The sequence below is a fragment of the Chiloscyllium plagiosum genome, chromosome 29, assembly GCF_004010195.1.
Source record: "Chiloscyllium plagiosum isolate BGI_BamShark_2017 chromosome 29, ASM401019v2, whole genome shotgun sequence".
Lineage (NCBI taxonomy): Eukaryota > Metazoa > Chordata > Chondrichthyes > Orectolobiformes > Hemiscylliidae > Chiloscyllium > Chiloscyllium plagiosum.
The window spans coordinates 28,971,680-28,989,109 of NC_057738.1; the positions used below are offsets into that span (position 1 = coordinate 28,971,680).

At 38.1% G+C, this 17,430-nt stretch overlaps 1 protein-coding gene across 3 annotated transcripts; it reads left to right on the forward strand.

Annotated features, from left to right (window-relative positions):
- The first annotated feature begins 1,443 nt into the window (after positions 1–1,443).
- Positions 1,444–17,083, forward strand: LOC122564461 (interferon regulatory factor 4-like). 3 transcript variants are annotated; one of them, XM_043719380.1, is made up of 9 exons: positions 1,444–1,465; positions 5,240–5,442; positions 7,462–7,648; positions 7,866–7,948; positions 8,054–8,189; positions 9,508–9,615; positions 11,902–12,264; positions 12,695–12,810; positions 15,981–17,083. In XM_043719380.1, exons 1-9 carry the CDS (start codon positions 1,459–1,461, stop codon positions 16,119–16,121), a joined length of 1,344 nt encoding a protein of 447 aa, XP_043575315.1. In that variant the 5' UTR covers positions 1,444–1,458; the 3' UTR covers positions 16,122–17,083. The 3 variants fall into 3 exon arrangements, with proteins under 3 accessions (XP_043575315.1, XP_043575314.1, XP_043575316.1); XM_043719379.1 differs by having other exon boundaries at positions 7,863–7,948; positions 15,981–17,079; XM_043719381.1 differs by lacking the exon at positions 1,444–1,465 and adding an exon at positions 4,719–4,814 and having other exon boundaries at positions 7,863–7,948; positions 15,981–17,078.
- The last annotated feature ends 347 nt before the right edge of the window (positions 17,084–17,430 follow it).

The window sequence follows — 17,430 nt, forward strand, 5'->3', positions numbered from 1 at the left end:
CAATGTGCTACTTGTCCTCTGAGTCGACTGATTGACTGATCCACCATGTAGTACCCCCGATCAATAATCATTTAAAAAATCTCTTTACGTTGCATCTACTATATGAAAGTCTACTCTCCCTGTTATCCGTTTTCAAAAAATCCAAGGCGATTGGTCGAGCATGACCTTCACTTGTGAAATCCATGTTGACACGGTATAATAGTTTCGGCTTCTAGGTTAAACTGACCAATCTCGAGTTCTGATACTTGGTTGTACACCCTTTATTAAATATAAGCTGTTCTCCACTTCTCTGGCACTTTACTGATTCCTTTTCTTAAAACAAGTATATAAATTTGAAGAAATGCCTCTATTAGTTTCTTTTGTATGTATCAGTCAGTTTCGCTAGTACATTGATCTGACTGTCCATATTCGAATACATGCATGAGTGCTTCCATGTGTGATCTAGTGGACTTCTGAGTACAAGTGTGCAAAAGTTGTTGGTTTCCTAAGTAAATGGGATTTCTGAGTAGGGTTACTGCAGTTTAAATTCGAAGAGGCAGAGATAAGCTGACATTTTATGAGAACTGTGACTAATTAACATGACCGTAAACTCAAAGGGCGATGAGCAATGTTTTAAGAAATACCCATTAAGCTGGGACATATATAACCTTTTAAAAATGTATGTTTAAGACAGCCAGGAAATGCTGTCACAACCACCAGCAGAAGAATTTCTAATGTGAGTGCAAGCCTGTTCCAGAACATATTAGTGAAGTTCTTATTAATATCTGACTTGATTGGTACTTATATCTCGCTCGCCATTATAAGCGATTCCATTGCCAGCACACCGTTTTTTGCTGCTTTCTGTCCATATCAACAGCGTGTAACACAATACTGCTGCCTGTGGTAAGTGGAATGCATTTACCTTCCTTTCTGTTGTAACAGTAACAAGACACTTAGCAAATCAACCGATTAAAGAAATTGTTACACTTAAGCTTAAAATGTTTCTATTTTGATTGATGTTTTTGATAAGTGTTTGAATTAATTAATGTCTGAGGATAAACATGCTGTGAAAGATGGAAGACCACAAGGGAAGTAATCTCTTTGGGTAACCACGTCGGTTTGAAGCTTTTGTCCCTTATCCAAATGATTTTATTTTGGCAGAGTTGCACATAAGAAAAAGTTCATGTGCAAATGCAGAAGTAATATATTTGCAATACGAACACGCACGTACACTGACAGACATATGCGTGAACGTATTGATCATTGTAGGTAACTCCACAATGTAGTTGAAAGTGTTAGCTTGAAAAATTAACCACGGCAATATTATTCAACAATCCCACCCTCGGGTTAGTCTAAAACTAGTAGTAACATTGGCAGTTTGTGATGCGCGTGGAGTGAAACAATAACAACACAAACCCCAGACTGGAAAGAAAGATTTTGCCGCTTAAAATAGGCCATCGGTGTTATTTTGACAAAACAATGCCAGGTGCGTTTATTTGCAGTGTTTATATGTTTTCCTGTTTTTCTCGGTACTTTTTTGTGATGTCACTTCGGGAATGAGCACCGTAAAGGTGGGCGCCCAAATGTTAAGTCTTATTCTTAGTAACAATGGAAAATAAAACGGAGGTGTCTAATTGATTATTTTTTAGTATCTGACTTGACCTTCTTTTCAGGAACAAACTGATAAAGTACAAAATTCCTCTATTCGCGCTGTCATTGCGATGTAATTTTAAATCATGGTAAAATTGCTTTAAAACTGACAGCAGGTCGTGTCCCACTGGGCTTGATGTGTTTTGAAAATTGCCCTTTTTCTCAAAGCCTGTACAAGCCTGTACAATGGGAACAAAGAGAGTGTATAAAGATATCAAAAAGAGCTGTCTTGTACAGTGATTTATTTCTAATAGAAAAGCGTAGCGTTTAGAATGACCATTGGAGCTTCCGAATTAGCCCACGTTATTTTGCAGTTTCTAGTTCACTATCTTCTCATCATCTTATCTCTGAATTCTTTGTTTCCAATTAGTTCCACATAGTGGAACAGTAAAAAAAAGTGAGTGCATTTTCAGAAACTCCCACTCGAACCACTCTTGATAACGAGCACTTTTATTATGTAACCTGGTCATTTCAAGAGTTTAGAGAATGCGAATTAGTGGAATTTGCTGTGTGAATGTTTGCTGGTGATGGCAGAGGGAGTCGGGTCGAATAAAAGACAACCCATTAAGTCCAGCTGCCGTAATGGTGCAAATCCTGCATCAACTGCAACTTTAAATGCTCATAGAATTAAGGACCATCCAACATTTATCAGAGTTCCAATAGAAGCGAACTGACAGAGATCTTGCAGTGCAGTGGTAGTATCCCCAACTCTCGACTAGGAGGTGTGCGATAACAACTCCTGAATAGGTTAATTAGAATTTTTTTAAAGAATAACAACGAGAGCTATTGTGGCACAATGGTCATGTGGAACACCTTTGGAACAGAAGACCTGGGTATCTGCCCCAGAGGTGTGCCATAGCATCTTAGAACAGGTTGATTAAAAATATCTAGAATAATGATGATTATAAATTGGCTCATATTTTTAAACTGCCTGCAAACTCTTTACCTCGCTTGGTTTGGTTAGTGAGTTATGTAAATGCAGTTTTATTTATTGCAGTTATTTTCATATATTGCACATCAAATGTTTATTTAAGCATTCGATTCCCTTACAGTATCTATATCGGGCCCTTTTTCATGCATTTAAAGAATGGATGTTATGTACAAATCCACCTCTCCTTCTCCCATTCATTAAAATCCGAAGTGCAGTGGCTAATCTGAAACAAGTTAGTCAATTCTGCAAGTAATGCCAACTATAGCTCTTTCCCAAAACCAGACCTAACTCTGAAAAATTACGCGAATTTGGGGGATGGGGAATACTCCAAACCAGTTGCAGTGTCATTCAGGTCACCCTCTGATGAACCTGAAGTTGATCATATGACTGAGACATCCAGATAATTATTGCGGAAGAGAGGACGCACTATGGGACATTAGGAGACAACGCGGAAATTCTGGATTTGTTGTGTTTTTCTCTGTCTCCTCCCCTCCCGCCTCATGCGTTTCCACAAGGAAATGACTTCTCCCTCTTAGAAGGGAGTGATAAAATGTGACGAATGAAAAACAACCAAAGCACTTCTTAGAATTGAAACTGGCAACTGGTTAGAGTTCAGATAAACTGATGTGCCAAATAAAAAGCACCAGAAAGATAACAAACAGTCCAGTGTTTAGAATTTCTAACCTCAGACAAATTCTTCCGTGTAGACAACTGGGAAACAAATATGTCAAGTTATTTTCTACAATTAGCCCACGTCTTGACAGAAGCGAATGCTTCCAAAGAGAGAGGGATGGCTTGCGATGGAAATACAGTCTGGTCTATTACCGTCGCTGGAGGAGTGAGGTTTTGGGGAGTGAGGTTGGATGGGGAGGAGAGAGGGTTGCCGTTGATGGAACGCGGGTAGCATACATTTTGCAAAAGGTGGATGACCGGTTCAGGCATGGACCCTTGGAGAAATGCCCAGGAGGTGGCGGTGCTGAATTGGTTCTTAATACAAGTCTAATCTAGATAAGTGCTTGCACCACGCTTGCATATACTTGCAGGTGCATTTCCAAAGTGCAAGTTCAATATAGCCATATATTCCATATAGCCCTGAAACTATCTAAACGGGCACCACTTGGTCATAAACACCTTCAAGCACTTGTTAAACAGCAGCTTCTCCACCCCCCAACATTTATCACAATTATTTCCTGAGACATTCCCCTTCTGTCTAGAGGTTATTATCCCAAATTCCACCCAATGACAATAATCCCTGTGTCTAGCAGCATCTCTAGTGAGAAAATGTTTTGGATCCAGTGGCCCTTCTTCAGGCCAGCCTGAAGAAACTTCCTTGGACCCGAAGCGTTGACTCTGCTTTCTCTCCACAGATACTGCCAGACCTACTGAGTTTCTCCTGCAACGACTGTTTCAAACTTTTTTTGTTTCAGATTTCCAGCATCCGCAGTTCTTTGCTTTATTTATTATCCCTGCATGTTACCCTGATAGCCTATCTGGGTGATGCTGTGGAGCCTTACTTCTACAGCGAGAGAAGAGTGGAGATCTTTGTCTGACCCTCTTCAATTGTGCCCCTGGGGGACGCTGGGGTAACTGATAAAGGTGGTCTCAGCCTGACTCATGAACCAAGACCCCTGTGGCTCAGTGGTTCAATGTTGCAAACTCTATTCGAAAGTCATTGGTGACTTTCACTAACCCAATCAGGCCATTTGTACAACACTTTATAACTACACTTGGAGAGGTTAAGTAGTGACAGGGCAACTAACCGATAATCTGAGGGAATATTTGGAAATTTTCAATTGACCAAATCACTGCACTCTCAGATTGACTTTGATATACCTGTAATTTATAATCTTTTTTTCCAAGGCAATTACACACTGGGGTATATGAATGGCATCCAATTCTGACTGAAAATTTGTGTGACTATATTCCAGAGAAATGTTATGTGCAGTTTTTCCATTGCTCAGGTAAAAAACAACAGACAGACATACACAAAAAAAGCCGATCTGTCAAATTCTTCTGACAAACAAATACGTTAACGTTTCGTACTCTGAAATGGAGCAATGTTGTGCGCCGCTGGGGATTTTTCTTTCCTCTGTCTGTGACACTTCTGTAAAAACAGCCTGTGATTGATTAGCAGCAAGTCCCGCCTCCCAGCACTCTATTGTATATAAGAGAAAGTTCCTTTTCAGTGCTTGTGCCGAGTAGATCTGCTTCATCGTAACCAGTCAATCAAACTTTAAACAGTGCAAGCCCCCAGGTAAGAGAGATCTACGCCAGGACACCTTCGGCTAACTGGTGTCTTCGCTGGGAGTCCTGTTTTGCAAGATACAGTTGCGTTTTGTTTTAGGATCAGAGACTGATGGGGTGACTGTCAGCTACCCCGCAACAATTTAAGGCTTCTTTTTGATCCTCTTAAAATGGCCTGGCTGCGGGCGAGAGAGCGAAGCCTGATTTTGTGGGTGCACTTTCTTTGGATTTGAATTATTCTATATTCAGGTGGAAGTGCTGGCGAGTAAAGGGTGTCCCATGTGATTTTTAAAAAATGCTCTGCAAATATTGTACAACTTTTCCTGCAGCGAATGTCCTTGTATGAATAGGATATTATTAAGACTTGACCATATAGGTTGCATGTGTCCTCTTTGTCATGAGTCTCTCTCTCTTTCTATGACACACGTTATCTAGACATGAATATGGATTCAGACTGCAACATGGCTCCAGTAACTTCCGGAAACGGCAAACTTCGCCAGTGGTTGATTGATCAGATTGACAGTGGGAAATATCCCGGGCTGGTCTGGGAGAATGAAGACAAGACGATTTTCCGCATTCCTTGGAAACACGCCGGGAAACAGGATTACAACCGAGAGGAGGATGCGGCACTTTTCAAGGTAACCCCACTTTCTGCCACCCCATCTCTTCGCTTTCTCGACTTCTGATTTTTCTCTCTCTCTCATGGGGGGAAGGTGTTAATTTCCTCTTTTTAAAAAAAATACACACAATGCCTTTTTTCCGCTTTTTTCTTCAATGTAATTTTGTGCGTGATTACTGATCTGCTGCTTAAATCAGCGGGTTCTAATGTAATTAACCCTGTCCATTGTATATCAATTCCCCTCACCCCAGGTTTCTGTACTCTCTGTTTACTGCCGCCCTCCCTGCTTCTATAAGGGCTCTTCATGCTGTCTTGTGACCCCATGTGATCTTGCTCATGTCATCAAAGCAGTGTCGTGGGAGAGCCACCTCCAGCCACTTAGTTGTATTTCGGATAAATGAGGTGTTTGGACAAATGAGGCATTACCATGTAACCCGTCAGGGCAAGCCCACAGTGTTAGGCGATGGTGGCGGAGATAGGCACATGTGGGAGAAGGTGGCCCCATTCTCAGCCGCGGTTCGACCAAGTATAAAGCTGTAAAGCCGGGTTGCTTTCTATTACACGGTGACTTGCACAGCACTGTATATACTTTCAGGAAAGCTACAACGAGACTTCAAGTAGGCGTGCATGAATAATTGTGGTCTAAATTCACATTTCTGTGGTAGATTTGGACAACAACACCGGCAAAACTTAGTCTTTTGTTTCAGGGAAACTGCACCATTGCCAAGAATGCGTTTGAGTATTTCTGAAGACACTGGCCTATGAATTTTTACAAAAGTTGTCATTGTAGTGACTCACTACACATACCAAATACGAGATATTATAATGACTTATTCCCACAGGTCATTATAGTTTCTTGCAAACAGGGTGACAGGAGAAAGCTCGTTTCTAATTAAAACATACCTGGGGCTTTCCCTAGCTTCCAGTGAATAATTATCATTTCAACATGTAAGGCTATTTGATTAGTATGATTTGTGCAAAATGCATTATTTATTTCTAAATTATGTACCCAATCATTATGAATGAAGACATGTTTGCAGTAAATGAGTCTCAAGACCTGCTTTTGCTTGTTTTGTACCAAACAATTTGAATAAAGTTAATGTACTGTCAATGTCAGGTTATAGAAAGTTAGGATATGTAATTTCCCGGTGACAATGCCCCAACATGATATACTACACATTTCTGTGTTTATAGTTTGTCTCACCAGTTTTGCATTCATGATGCAACTCTATAGCTCTGTAGATCGTGCCCTGGCTCTGGGATGTAAACTCTGGGTTAACTTCTATTCAAGGACTTGATAACCAAGGAAGGATTGTTTGTGATGTAATTCAAGAGATTTATAATTAGTCTGCTAATTACCCTACTATCCACCAAAGGAAAAAAATGTGTATGCACAAAGGTAACAAATATACATGTTAACACCCTCTTTATATTAATTATACCATGTCAGTTAACTGTCACTCATCATTAGTGCATTCCCCAAGGAAATGCTGCTACCAAATAGAATCCAATTATGAACCAATCAGCACTTTCATCTCATATAGAATAATTGTAGATGTACCTTTAAATTATATTCTTGCAAATTATCCTATTGAGTGCAAGATGAAATGTTTACTTCTTTTCAGCAAAACTCAATTTCTCTACTAACAAACAACTAATCATAGTTAATTTAAAGATGGGTAACTAATCATTTAACTTGACATACACAGCACATTCCTTAAAAATTGAGCATATATATAAAATGCTTTTGAACGAGTTATGGAAGGTAACAGTCAGCGGAGAAAATACTTTCTGGTTAAAATGAACATTGTATGGTTACAAAAGTATGTAATTTATTCATACTCATTAGTTTTCAGTATGCTGAAGTATTTAACATTTTGCAATTTGAGAGTAAAGTTTCTACATCCAGCACATCCATTATCTGTCTTGTGTAGATCTCAGTTAATAATTTATCATAGTGTCTTTATACATTGTTTATGAAATTGAGTCAATGATAGTGATTTGCTAAACTCATTCTGATCAAATCATTTCTCCCAAGGCTTGGGCACTTTTCAAAGGCAAATTTCGTGAGGGAATTGACAAGCCAGACCCCCCAACTTGGAAGACCAGACTGAGATGTGCCTTAAACAAGAGCAATGATTTTGAGGAATTGGTTGACCGCAGTCAACTCGACATCTCAGATCCATACAAAGTGTACAAAATTATTCCAGAAGGAGCAAAAAAAGGTATTTGTCCCCACTAACCTGCTCTTTCAATTAAAATTTTTAAAATTTGAGAATGTAGATTGGATAAGATAAACTTATTGAACAAATATAAATCAAAACATCTTCCTACCAGTCCCTGGATAAATTTAGATTATGGGAAATTGCAGCAATTTCCTTTCTAAGTTGTTTCAAATTCCTACCATGTTATTCATTTTAAGATTTTTTTTGATTCAAGCAGGATCAAAGCAAATGAGCATGGAAGGTCCACAGATATCAATTAACCACCATTCATATCCTACATATCCATCAATGCCACCCCAGGTAAGTGAGAGCCCTGAATTTAAAGCATTCAAGATAGCAATTAACACTCTACTTCTTTGAGCTAAAAAAGTGTGAAGCAATTAATGATTTTCTTATGGTTGTTAGATACCCAACTATATTGTACAACATGAACGTGGCTGGAGAGATTATGAACAGCCGCATCCAGAACTCTCCTATCAGTGCCCAACTGTGCCATTTCCTCCACGAAACCACCATTGGCAAGGCCCTGGTTGTGATAATGGTAAGGATAGTTTGTAATAGCTTGTGTAATGGAAGCCAACTGATAGATTAAAATAATTGTGCAATCAGTGTGCAAAAACATGTGCCTCCTCACTTGTAAGACCAATTCTCTCCTCATCCTGCTGTAACTTGTTGTAAGATGCAGCTTTTTAATAACTGTACCAAGATTATCCGTACAATGAATTCATCCAGCCACTCTCAGTTTTACTTTCATATATGCAAGGTGGATCAAAAGACAAGGGAGCCAAGTCACAGCATTACTGGGATCTTTTAACTGGCTTTAACAAGTTAGTCTTTGGTCCAGTCATTACCAAATTAAGTTATTTGTCAGCAGTGGCTTAGTTGGTAGCACTCTTGGCTCTAACTTGGAAAGTTGGACTTTCAGATTGTAGCTCAGAACCTGAGAATAGAAAACCAGCACTTTAGTGCTGCAGCATCAAATATGTTGGCTTTTGATTGATTATATTAAACTGTGTTGCCATCAGTCCTCTTGAATAGGCAAATAAAAGAAATCTCAGAGCATTGTTTTGAAGAGGAGGCAGGGTGCTATTGCCAGTATCCTGGCCAAAACTAATCTTTCAACTGGTACCAAAATAAGTAGATAATCTGGTTATTACCATGTGGCTGTTTATGGGAGCTAGGTGTGGTAAGCATGTTGCTATGTTGTCTAGTTTGCAACAGTGCCTGTACTTGAAAGACTCTAAAATGCTTTGGGACTGTGTGGTCATACAGAATCTAATTAAACCGTATATATTTTCCCTAATATAGTAAAATTTGGGCTTAATCCTAATGTAGAACATGTTGCTGCTGACTGCTTGGAATGTTAACAGAAGAGATTAGTCAGCTATTCAAAGTTAATTATGCAAGTCTATTGCAATTAATTCATAGAGCTGTGCAGCATGCAAACAGACCCTTCAGTTCAACTCATCCATGCCGACTAGATAGGGCTAGATTAATCTAGCCCTGTTTGCCAGCACTTGGCCCATATGCCTCTAAACCTTCCTATTTATGCACCCATCCAGATGCCTTTTAAATATTGGAATTGTAATTGTGCCAGCCTCTTTCACTTCCTCTGGCAGCTCTCTCCATACATGCACCACCCCCAGTGTGAAAAAGTTGCCCCTTAGGTCCCTTTTAAATCTTTCTCCTCTGCAATCTCCACAAATAGCAAATATGGTCAACAAAATTGTGAAGCACATTAGTTACTATAATTGCTGCACTTACTTTTAAATTTACAATATTTAAATGGATTGTGCAATGTTACTTTAATTGTTAGAAACAGCATTTAAATCAGTGTTTTTTTTTCTCATGGTTTGCAGGTTATCAAGTGACTGGATCATTTTATGCTTGTGCACCAACTGAATCGCAAGCACCTGGTATTTCAATAGAACCTACTATGAGATCTGCTGAAGCACTGGCCCTTTCAGGTAAGTCAACACATGTGGCATTACATAATAGCAGTACTTAATCCATGTTTTGTTACCTCTAGACTTGACTATTCAATGTTATAATTATTGCCTCCCATCTTCACCCGACATAAACTTGAGTTCCTCCAAAACTTCTGATGTTCATATTCACACCCCAATCCAATTTTGACCTTCACCTCTATACAACCTGAACTAATTTGACTTCAGTTTTACCAATGTCTCTGCTGCAGAATTCATGCCTTTGTTTTCAAATCCCTCCATCACCACCTCACCTCTCAGAATCTCTGACACCTGCTCTGAGATCGCTGTCCTTCACCAACTCTGGTCTCTTCCACAATCCTCATTTCAATTGCTCCACCATTGCCTCACATGCCTTCAGCTACCTAAGGAATTCCCTCTCTCATCCAGTCCAGAACTCTAACTCTTCTGTTCCATGATGCTCCTTTCAAGCTATTGATTTGTCCAACATTTTGATCATCTGCCTTACTATTCCCTTATGTGGCTCAGTTTCAAATTTTGTTTAATTAGGCTCCCCATGATATACCTTAGGATGTTCCACTACATGAAGAGGGCTTCTTCATTTTAAATTGTTGCTTAAAAGCTTAATCAAACCTTTGATAGCTAATCAAACTTAAAACCTTTATTATGATCTTGCCTATTATGAATACAATCGAGAAAGCTACAATAAACAGTCAGCTTTGCTTTGAATAGTTAAATTGGCTTACATATTTTAACTTACCCAGGTTTTGCAAACTGCAAAACAAACCACAAATAAAAACTCAGTTTAATGAATTGAATCCTGCAGGCTTATACTAAAACCTTGCTAAGTGCCTCATATTGCAACAATGTAGAATGGCTTGAGGAGCCAGAGAACAGTATTTCTGGAATAGCAAGTAATAAGATAATTCTAATAAATATGTCAATTTAAATGATCTCCAGTTTTGAGTTGTTGTGTTATAAAACGTAAAAGGTATTTTTGGGAGCAGTAGTCTGGTGGGTTTTTCTTCTTTCTTTCTAACACAAGGCCTATTGTTATGAATTAAGTTTGATAGTTCAAGCGATTAAAAAATATCTCAACATTTAACAACTATAATTTTATGAAAGTGGAATTTAGCTGTTGATGTATAAGAAATGAGAGAGAGTGTTTTCATCAACAGGCATATTTAAACTGCTTACAATGTGTACAATTAAGCTTCCGCTACAATAACTAAGTTGCTTGTAAAGAAATACAGTAACTGAGTGCCTTGAAAATGCAATTGTCATATTTTTCTGGCCAACTTCCTAGTTTTCTTTACTTGCTACATTGGCACTGTGATCCCCTCTCGTTGTTCCACCCATGATTATTTGCATTTCATTTTGCCCATTAGCAATTTTTAAATGTGGATCAGCGCAGTCAAAAATCTGACAATAAAGCCACTGTCCTTGTGTCCACTGTTAAATCTAGCCATGCGTCCAACCATACAGTTGATGGCAGACTCTTCAGTTGGGTGCAGAAAAAGGGATGAAAGCTTTCTAAATTGGACAAGTGTGACCTCTGATCCTGCCTGGTATTTCTAAGACTTCCTTCCGGCCATCTCCAATCCCTTGAATATCCCATCCTTCCCCCAACCATGGCCACAAGATTGGCCTGAAGAATCAAAAATAACATAGAAGATGAAGAAGAAGGGAAGGATGATTTCATTCATGAACAAAAGACAAGAAGATAAAAAATTGAAAACGAAAATTGAATCAAAATACAAGCAGCCAGAAAATGAAAAGATTGACTTGATAAGAGAACCATGTGTTGAGAATAAACAAAACATTTAAAAAAAAAGTAAAGGAGGGAAAATTATTCACAGTGAAGAAAGAAAAGCTAAAAGAAAAAAAAGAAGAGGTGACAGGTGGAAGACAAAAATGATGTCAGAAATTGCCAAATATAACTTTGGATTTTTGAAAATGGACTTGGGAGTCTTGCTTTTGACTCTCAATCATAAAGTTATTCTTACTCCTGCTTATGTCCAAAATTGGCTATGCCGCTTTTAGAAGTCACCAGGATCTTCTGAATTTCAGAATGTGGGTTCCGCCTTTCGAGCTCTGAAAAGCTATTTGCCATTGCTTGATGCTAATGAAGCTGCATGTTTGAATATGAACTGATTGATTCAGTCAATCTGTGTGGACAAAAGACTTGGACCTTACAAAGGAACATGTCCAAACACCTTGCAATTATTTTTTATTTGCTGAGAATTATGTCAATGACTTTCGGCTTGCTGATTATACTGAACACATCAATTTGATTTGCTTTTGCAGACTGTCGACTACACATTTTTTTGTATTATCGAGAAACCCTGGTGAGAGAAGTGACAACAACAAGCCCTGAAGGTTGTAGAATAGCCCATGGCCAAGATGATAAGCTATTTGCAGCTAGCAACATAGATCAGGTGCTGTTCCCTTATCCAGACAGCAATTCACAACGCAAGGGTATTGAAAAACTACTCAGTCACTTGGAGAAGGGAGTCCTGCTGTGGATGACACCTGATGGTCTCTATGCCAAACGATTGTGCCAGAGCAGAATCTACTGGGAAGGACCTTTAGCACCATACAGCGACAGGCCTAACAAGCTGGAGAGAGACCAAGTCACAAAACTTTTTGACACACAACAGTTTTTAGCAGGTAACAGAGAGGATATATATTTTGTAAGTTATTACATAAAATTACTTCCCTAGAAAAACTGGAAAACACAAAGTCAATGTATAACCTTTGCAAGTTTGTTTAGGTGTTAATGTCATTTCAATGTTTCAACACTTTTATAAGTGTAGAGAAAGGAGATGTTTTGTTAATGGGAGTCAAATTGTAAATGGTTACTTAATATTCACCATTTTAACATTAAAGTTGAAAATAGTGGTAACATTTAATTTAAAATATTGAAATATTTTTTTAAAATGAAGATTACTTTGGGATGAATAGATAACTTCTGATTATCCTTTATTGTACTAAATTGAAGACAAGTAGTTAGATTTTGATGACTGTTGAACAGACAGTTCCATGTATATATATTTAAGACTAATGAACTGTAAGAATAAGCATTATTTTCTTTCATCAGAACTACAAAGCTATGCACACCATGGTCGATCACTTATGCCCAGGTTCCAAGTTGTGCTCTGTTTTGGTGAGGAATTTCCAGATCCACAGAGATCAAGAAAACTTATCACAGCACATGTAAGTTCCCAATAACTATGAAAATATGAAAGCAACAATCTGTGATTGAGGTAAAAACTTGCACAAGCATTTAATGCTAAGAATTAATGAGGTGATATGCAGATTACCAGCAATTAGTCATTTTACGTGTATGATCTATTCTCAATATGAGGAAATGCCAAATAATTCAGTCCCTCTCTCACTCCTGAAAAGTTACAATCATCCCAATCGGTATTTTTTGTATCTCTTTTTCTTTCACGTTTGTTGAACCGGTGGATAGTTCCTCTTTATGCAGTCATTTCATTGACTCCAAAAAGAAGTTGCAAATAATCACAATAAAGAAAATGTAATCAGTGACAGATTATTCATGGATTTGGAGCTTTGTTAATAACCAAAAGAACTGCAGATCTAACATTTGTCAGAGCTTTAAGTGAAAATGGCAGAAGTCTCTGCTGATGGTGGGGACCCTTAACTAATGGCAATGCAAATCAGAAAATTGTCGACAGACTAATCATTAATGCTTGGAAGATCATGTGTAATGTACAGCCAGATTTCCAATTTGTGCCACTTGCTGATGAAGCTTTCTTGCTGGCAGTGCAGACCTGTCAAATTACCACGTAGGAGGTATTTGAAATTTGAACGTTGATCAATCTACATGCCTTCAATTTGGTGCCATGTTCTATATTATTTCAATAGATGACCTAACTCATTTATATTACTCATAGAGATTATTTCAAGCATAGTTATAAAATTAGCATGATTTAACATCACTCTAAAACCAATATGAGGGCAGGTAATGATTACACAGTGGGAAGAATGGACATGCCATTTGTCATAGTACATATTCATTTGGATGAAATTAGTAGGAAAAGTGTATTTAGGCAATTAATGAGTGGAAGTAACACAATATGAACATGGGTGTTTTGATCTGCGTAAGGCATTTAGCCTCTGAATAATAACAGTTGCATAACTGTGCATAACATAATTAAAACAGAAATCATTTCATTATTAGCATAACATGCAAATTAAAATATTTTTTAAAGATTTACTTTGAGAAGTTGTTATTGGTTGCATGTATCTCTTGCGATAAGGGACTTGAGAAGCAAAAATCTCCTCTTCACTCTTAGTGGCAATTGAAGGTCAATCATCTCAGTTACAGGACATCTCTGCAGGAGTTCCTCAGGATTGTGTCCAAGGCCAAAATCATCTTCAGCTACTTCCTCAATGACCTTCCTTCCATCGTAAGGTCAGAAATGGGAATGGTCTTTGGTGACTGCATAATGTACAGCACCATTTGCAACTCCTGAGATACTGAGAATACCATTCCATGCCAAAATGCAGCAAGATCTGGACAATGGGCATGTTTCAGATGACAAGTGGCAGGTCATGTCTGTGCCACACAAGTGCAAGGCAATGACCATCTCCATAAAGAGAATATAACCATTGCCCCATGATATTCAATGGCATCAGAATCCTGCACTAACAACATCCTGGGGGTTACCATTGACCAGAAACTGAACTGGACTAGTCATATAAATGCTGTGGCAGGTCAGAGGCTAGGAATTTTGCAACTTGTAACTCACCCACTTACTCCCCAAAGTCTGCCTACCACATACAAGGCTGCTGTCAGGAGAATTCCAACAGTTTCCTGGATGAAACAATGTTCAACAAGTTTGACATCATCCAAGGCAAGTGTATTTGCAAATCAATTTAATTAGCACTACATCCACAAACATTCAGCCCTGCATCACTAACCCTCAGTAGTAACAGTGTGTACTATCTACAAGATGCACTGTAGCTATTCACCAAGGCTTCCTTGACAGCAACTTCCAAACCTATGACCACTTCTATCTAGAAGGACAACGGTAGCAGATACATGGGAATACCTCCAAGTTCCCCTCCAAGAAAGTAACCATCCTGACATGAATGTATATCGCTGTTACTTCAATATCACTGGGTCAAAATCCTAGGACTTCCTTTCTAACAGCATGTAGGTGTATCTACACCAAATGGACTTCAGCTGTTCAAGAAGATAGCCCACCACCACCTTCTCAAGGGCAATTAGGGATAAGCAATAAATGCTGGATGAGGCAACAATGCCCACATGCCATGAGTGAATAAAAACAAAACATAAAATTGATTCTAAAAAACCTTTTACACTGTTTGCTAATTACAAGTAGAGCTTATTTTCTCTCAGATAGATTTGCTAAAGTGATATTCAGATAATATATAGTAATTGATAATCAAAACAATGGTAGAGTTGCATCAGAAATACATTTACCCCTGCAATTCTGACTGGATGGTGAGACACTTTGTAATTTTAAAGTTTAAAGTGCTGCAATCTTTTACTGACCCTGAAAGTCTTTACTGTGATCTTCCACAAGTGACATATGCCTGTCTCGAACAGATATGTCTTGTACATTTGCTTTGGTGTCTGCTTTTTTGTCATTGTGTAGAATACACACTACCCGAGAAGGTTAGCTTTCTAACGTCATGGGTTGCTTGTTTCTCATTACACCTCTCTTTTATTTTGGCTGGCATGTACCCTTCTAACTGAAAACACCCACCCTTGACCCCCACCACACTATCTTAAACCCCTTGTCTCTTTTGGTTTTTAGCTAGCTATTGTAATATATATGAGCGGCTTACGTGAAGTCTGTCCATTCAATTTTCCTGCCCTAATCACTTGTGGAGATGTTTGGTCATTGGGAGATTTGTAACAGATTGATTGAACTCAGAATGACACCCGGATTTGATATCATATACTGGTGGTTCACTATGCTGTCCTCTAATGCCAGCTTTTAGATTACTGTGTCATTTATACAAATTGGTCATGAAACACATGACTTTAAAAACCAAACCTCCTTTGGACTTACCGGTGAATGATCATGAACAATCTGTACCGTTAAGCATGTCTTCTGATATTTACTAAAATAACGCTTGGCGAGAATTATCTTTCACTGTGTGTAACACATGCTAACCCATGTCTGATTTACTGACGCTGCACCTTCCACTTGATGAGAACACCTTGACCCATTACTGTGACCCAATATTGACCTCTTTATTTCTTCACCAAGCAGCTGTATAGTGAAGAGGAACATTTGAGGTTTCCCTTTCATAATCGTGCAAAACATTCCTATGATTGCTGTTTTACCAGATTTTCAAGTAATGTAGATGTACTTTTTTTTTAGATCGAGCCAGTGTTTGCCAGGCAGCTTTTTTACTTCACTCAACAGAACAGTGGACACTTGCTTAGAGGGTTTGAAATACCTGATCATGTGAACAGCCCAGAGGATTATCACAGAACCATTCGACATTCAATCCAAGACTAAAATTATGAAGACAAATAATTGTTATTATGCTGATCAAACTACGAATCCAGCACTTCTTGTTCTGGAGTGCCATTGCATGGCATCAAACTGGACATCAGAAGTCATTGAATCTACGACTGAGGGCTGTGCCACAACACTGTCCTGACAATATTACATTGTGAGAGATGAAACATTGTGACAAACTGACTCCTAATAGCTGATGATTTCATGTTGCTGTTCAGGAATGAAGATACATGAATTTGCCCACTTCTCCTTGGAACACATTTTGTTGTGTAATCCAATGATTTTTAAAATATATTTATTTTAACATTTGCCATTCTCAGGGAATTTTTTTTACATCGCAGATGTAAAAGTGAATTCTGGGATATAATATCCTATATGATTATGCATTTTACTTTTTTATAAATAGTCGTTTGTTAATTTTTTAAGCTGTTAAACAGTTAGTTTTGTTCTATTAAAATATGAAGTCCAACTTCTAAAAGACAATTTAATAGGTGTTATTATCATTGTTATGAATGTGTCTACTTTATTACCATGAAAATGAATATCGTTTGAATATAACCATTTGGAAATGTTTCTTTAAATACCAACAAAAAGCAGCAATCCTCAAAATTCTATAAGTAATGACCCACAACAAAAGTCAGTGACACAATATAACAACTGGTTAGACAGTAATTAAAATTAGCATCAGACCAGTACTGAGGCTTCCTGTTTTCATGTTAGTCAAATGACTTTTTTTTAAGTCCCATGTTTACCAGCTGTTATTAAGCTAGTGGAGCAATTCCAGATATGAGGTACAGAATCAGTTTCTTCCTGGTGCAGGCTGCTCAGTCACGAAGGGAACCTATCATGATAAACTATTGCATTACTTTTTTGATGCTATATGTAATGCAAATGAGCATAATAGTGTCAAAAGTGCACTCGCCTTTGTTGATGTCCTTCAGCCACAGGCCACAATTACTTTCTTTGAGCTGTTAAGAGCAAGAAATTAGGTTAACTTAAATTGTGCAACCATTTAACAAAAATGATTTGAGTTCTTTCTCTTGATTTCAATTTATGGCAAATTATGTTGATTATAATAGAAAGGTTCACCTCATACATTGAATGAGAATTAACAGTTTATCTTCAACTATTTTCTTTCTTTTAGAAAAACTATTATCGTAGAGCACCATTTAGAATATTGCTTCCGATAGCACTGAAATCAAAATTGCCAAAAAAGACACTAAAAAAGACTAATCCGATGGTGTCAACTTGCATGTTTAGGCACTAAATTATTTTGCAGCTTAAGTTGCTGAATGTGTGCGCTGAC

Coding starts and splice junctions, on each gene's coding strand:
- LOC122564461 (XM_043719379.1), top strand. Junction 7,649..7,862: donor TCCAGAAGGAGCAAAAAAAG/GTATTTGTCCCC, acceptor TTTTGATTCAAG/CAGGATCAAAGCAAATGAGC. Junction 7,949..8,053: donor ATCCATCAATGCCACCCCAG/GTAAGTGAGAGC, acceptor TATGGTTGTTAG/ATACCCAACTATATTGTACA.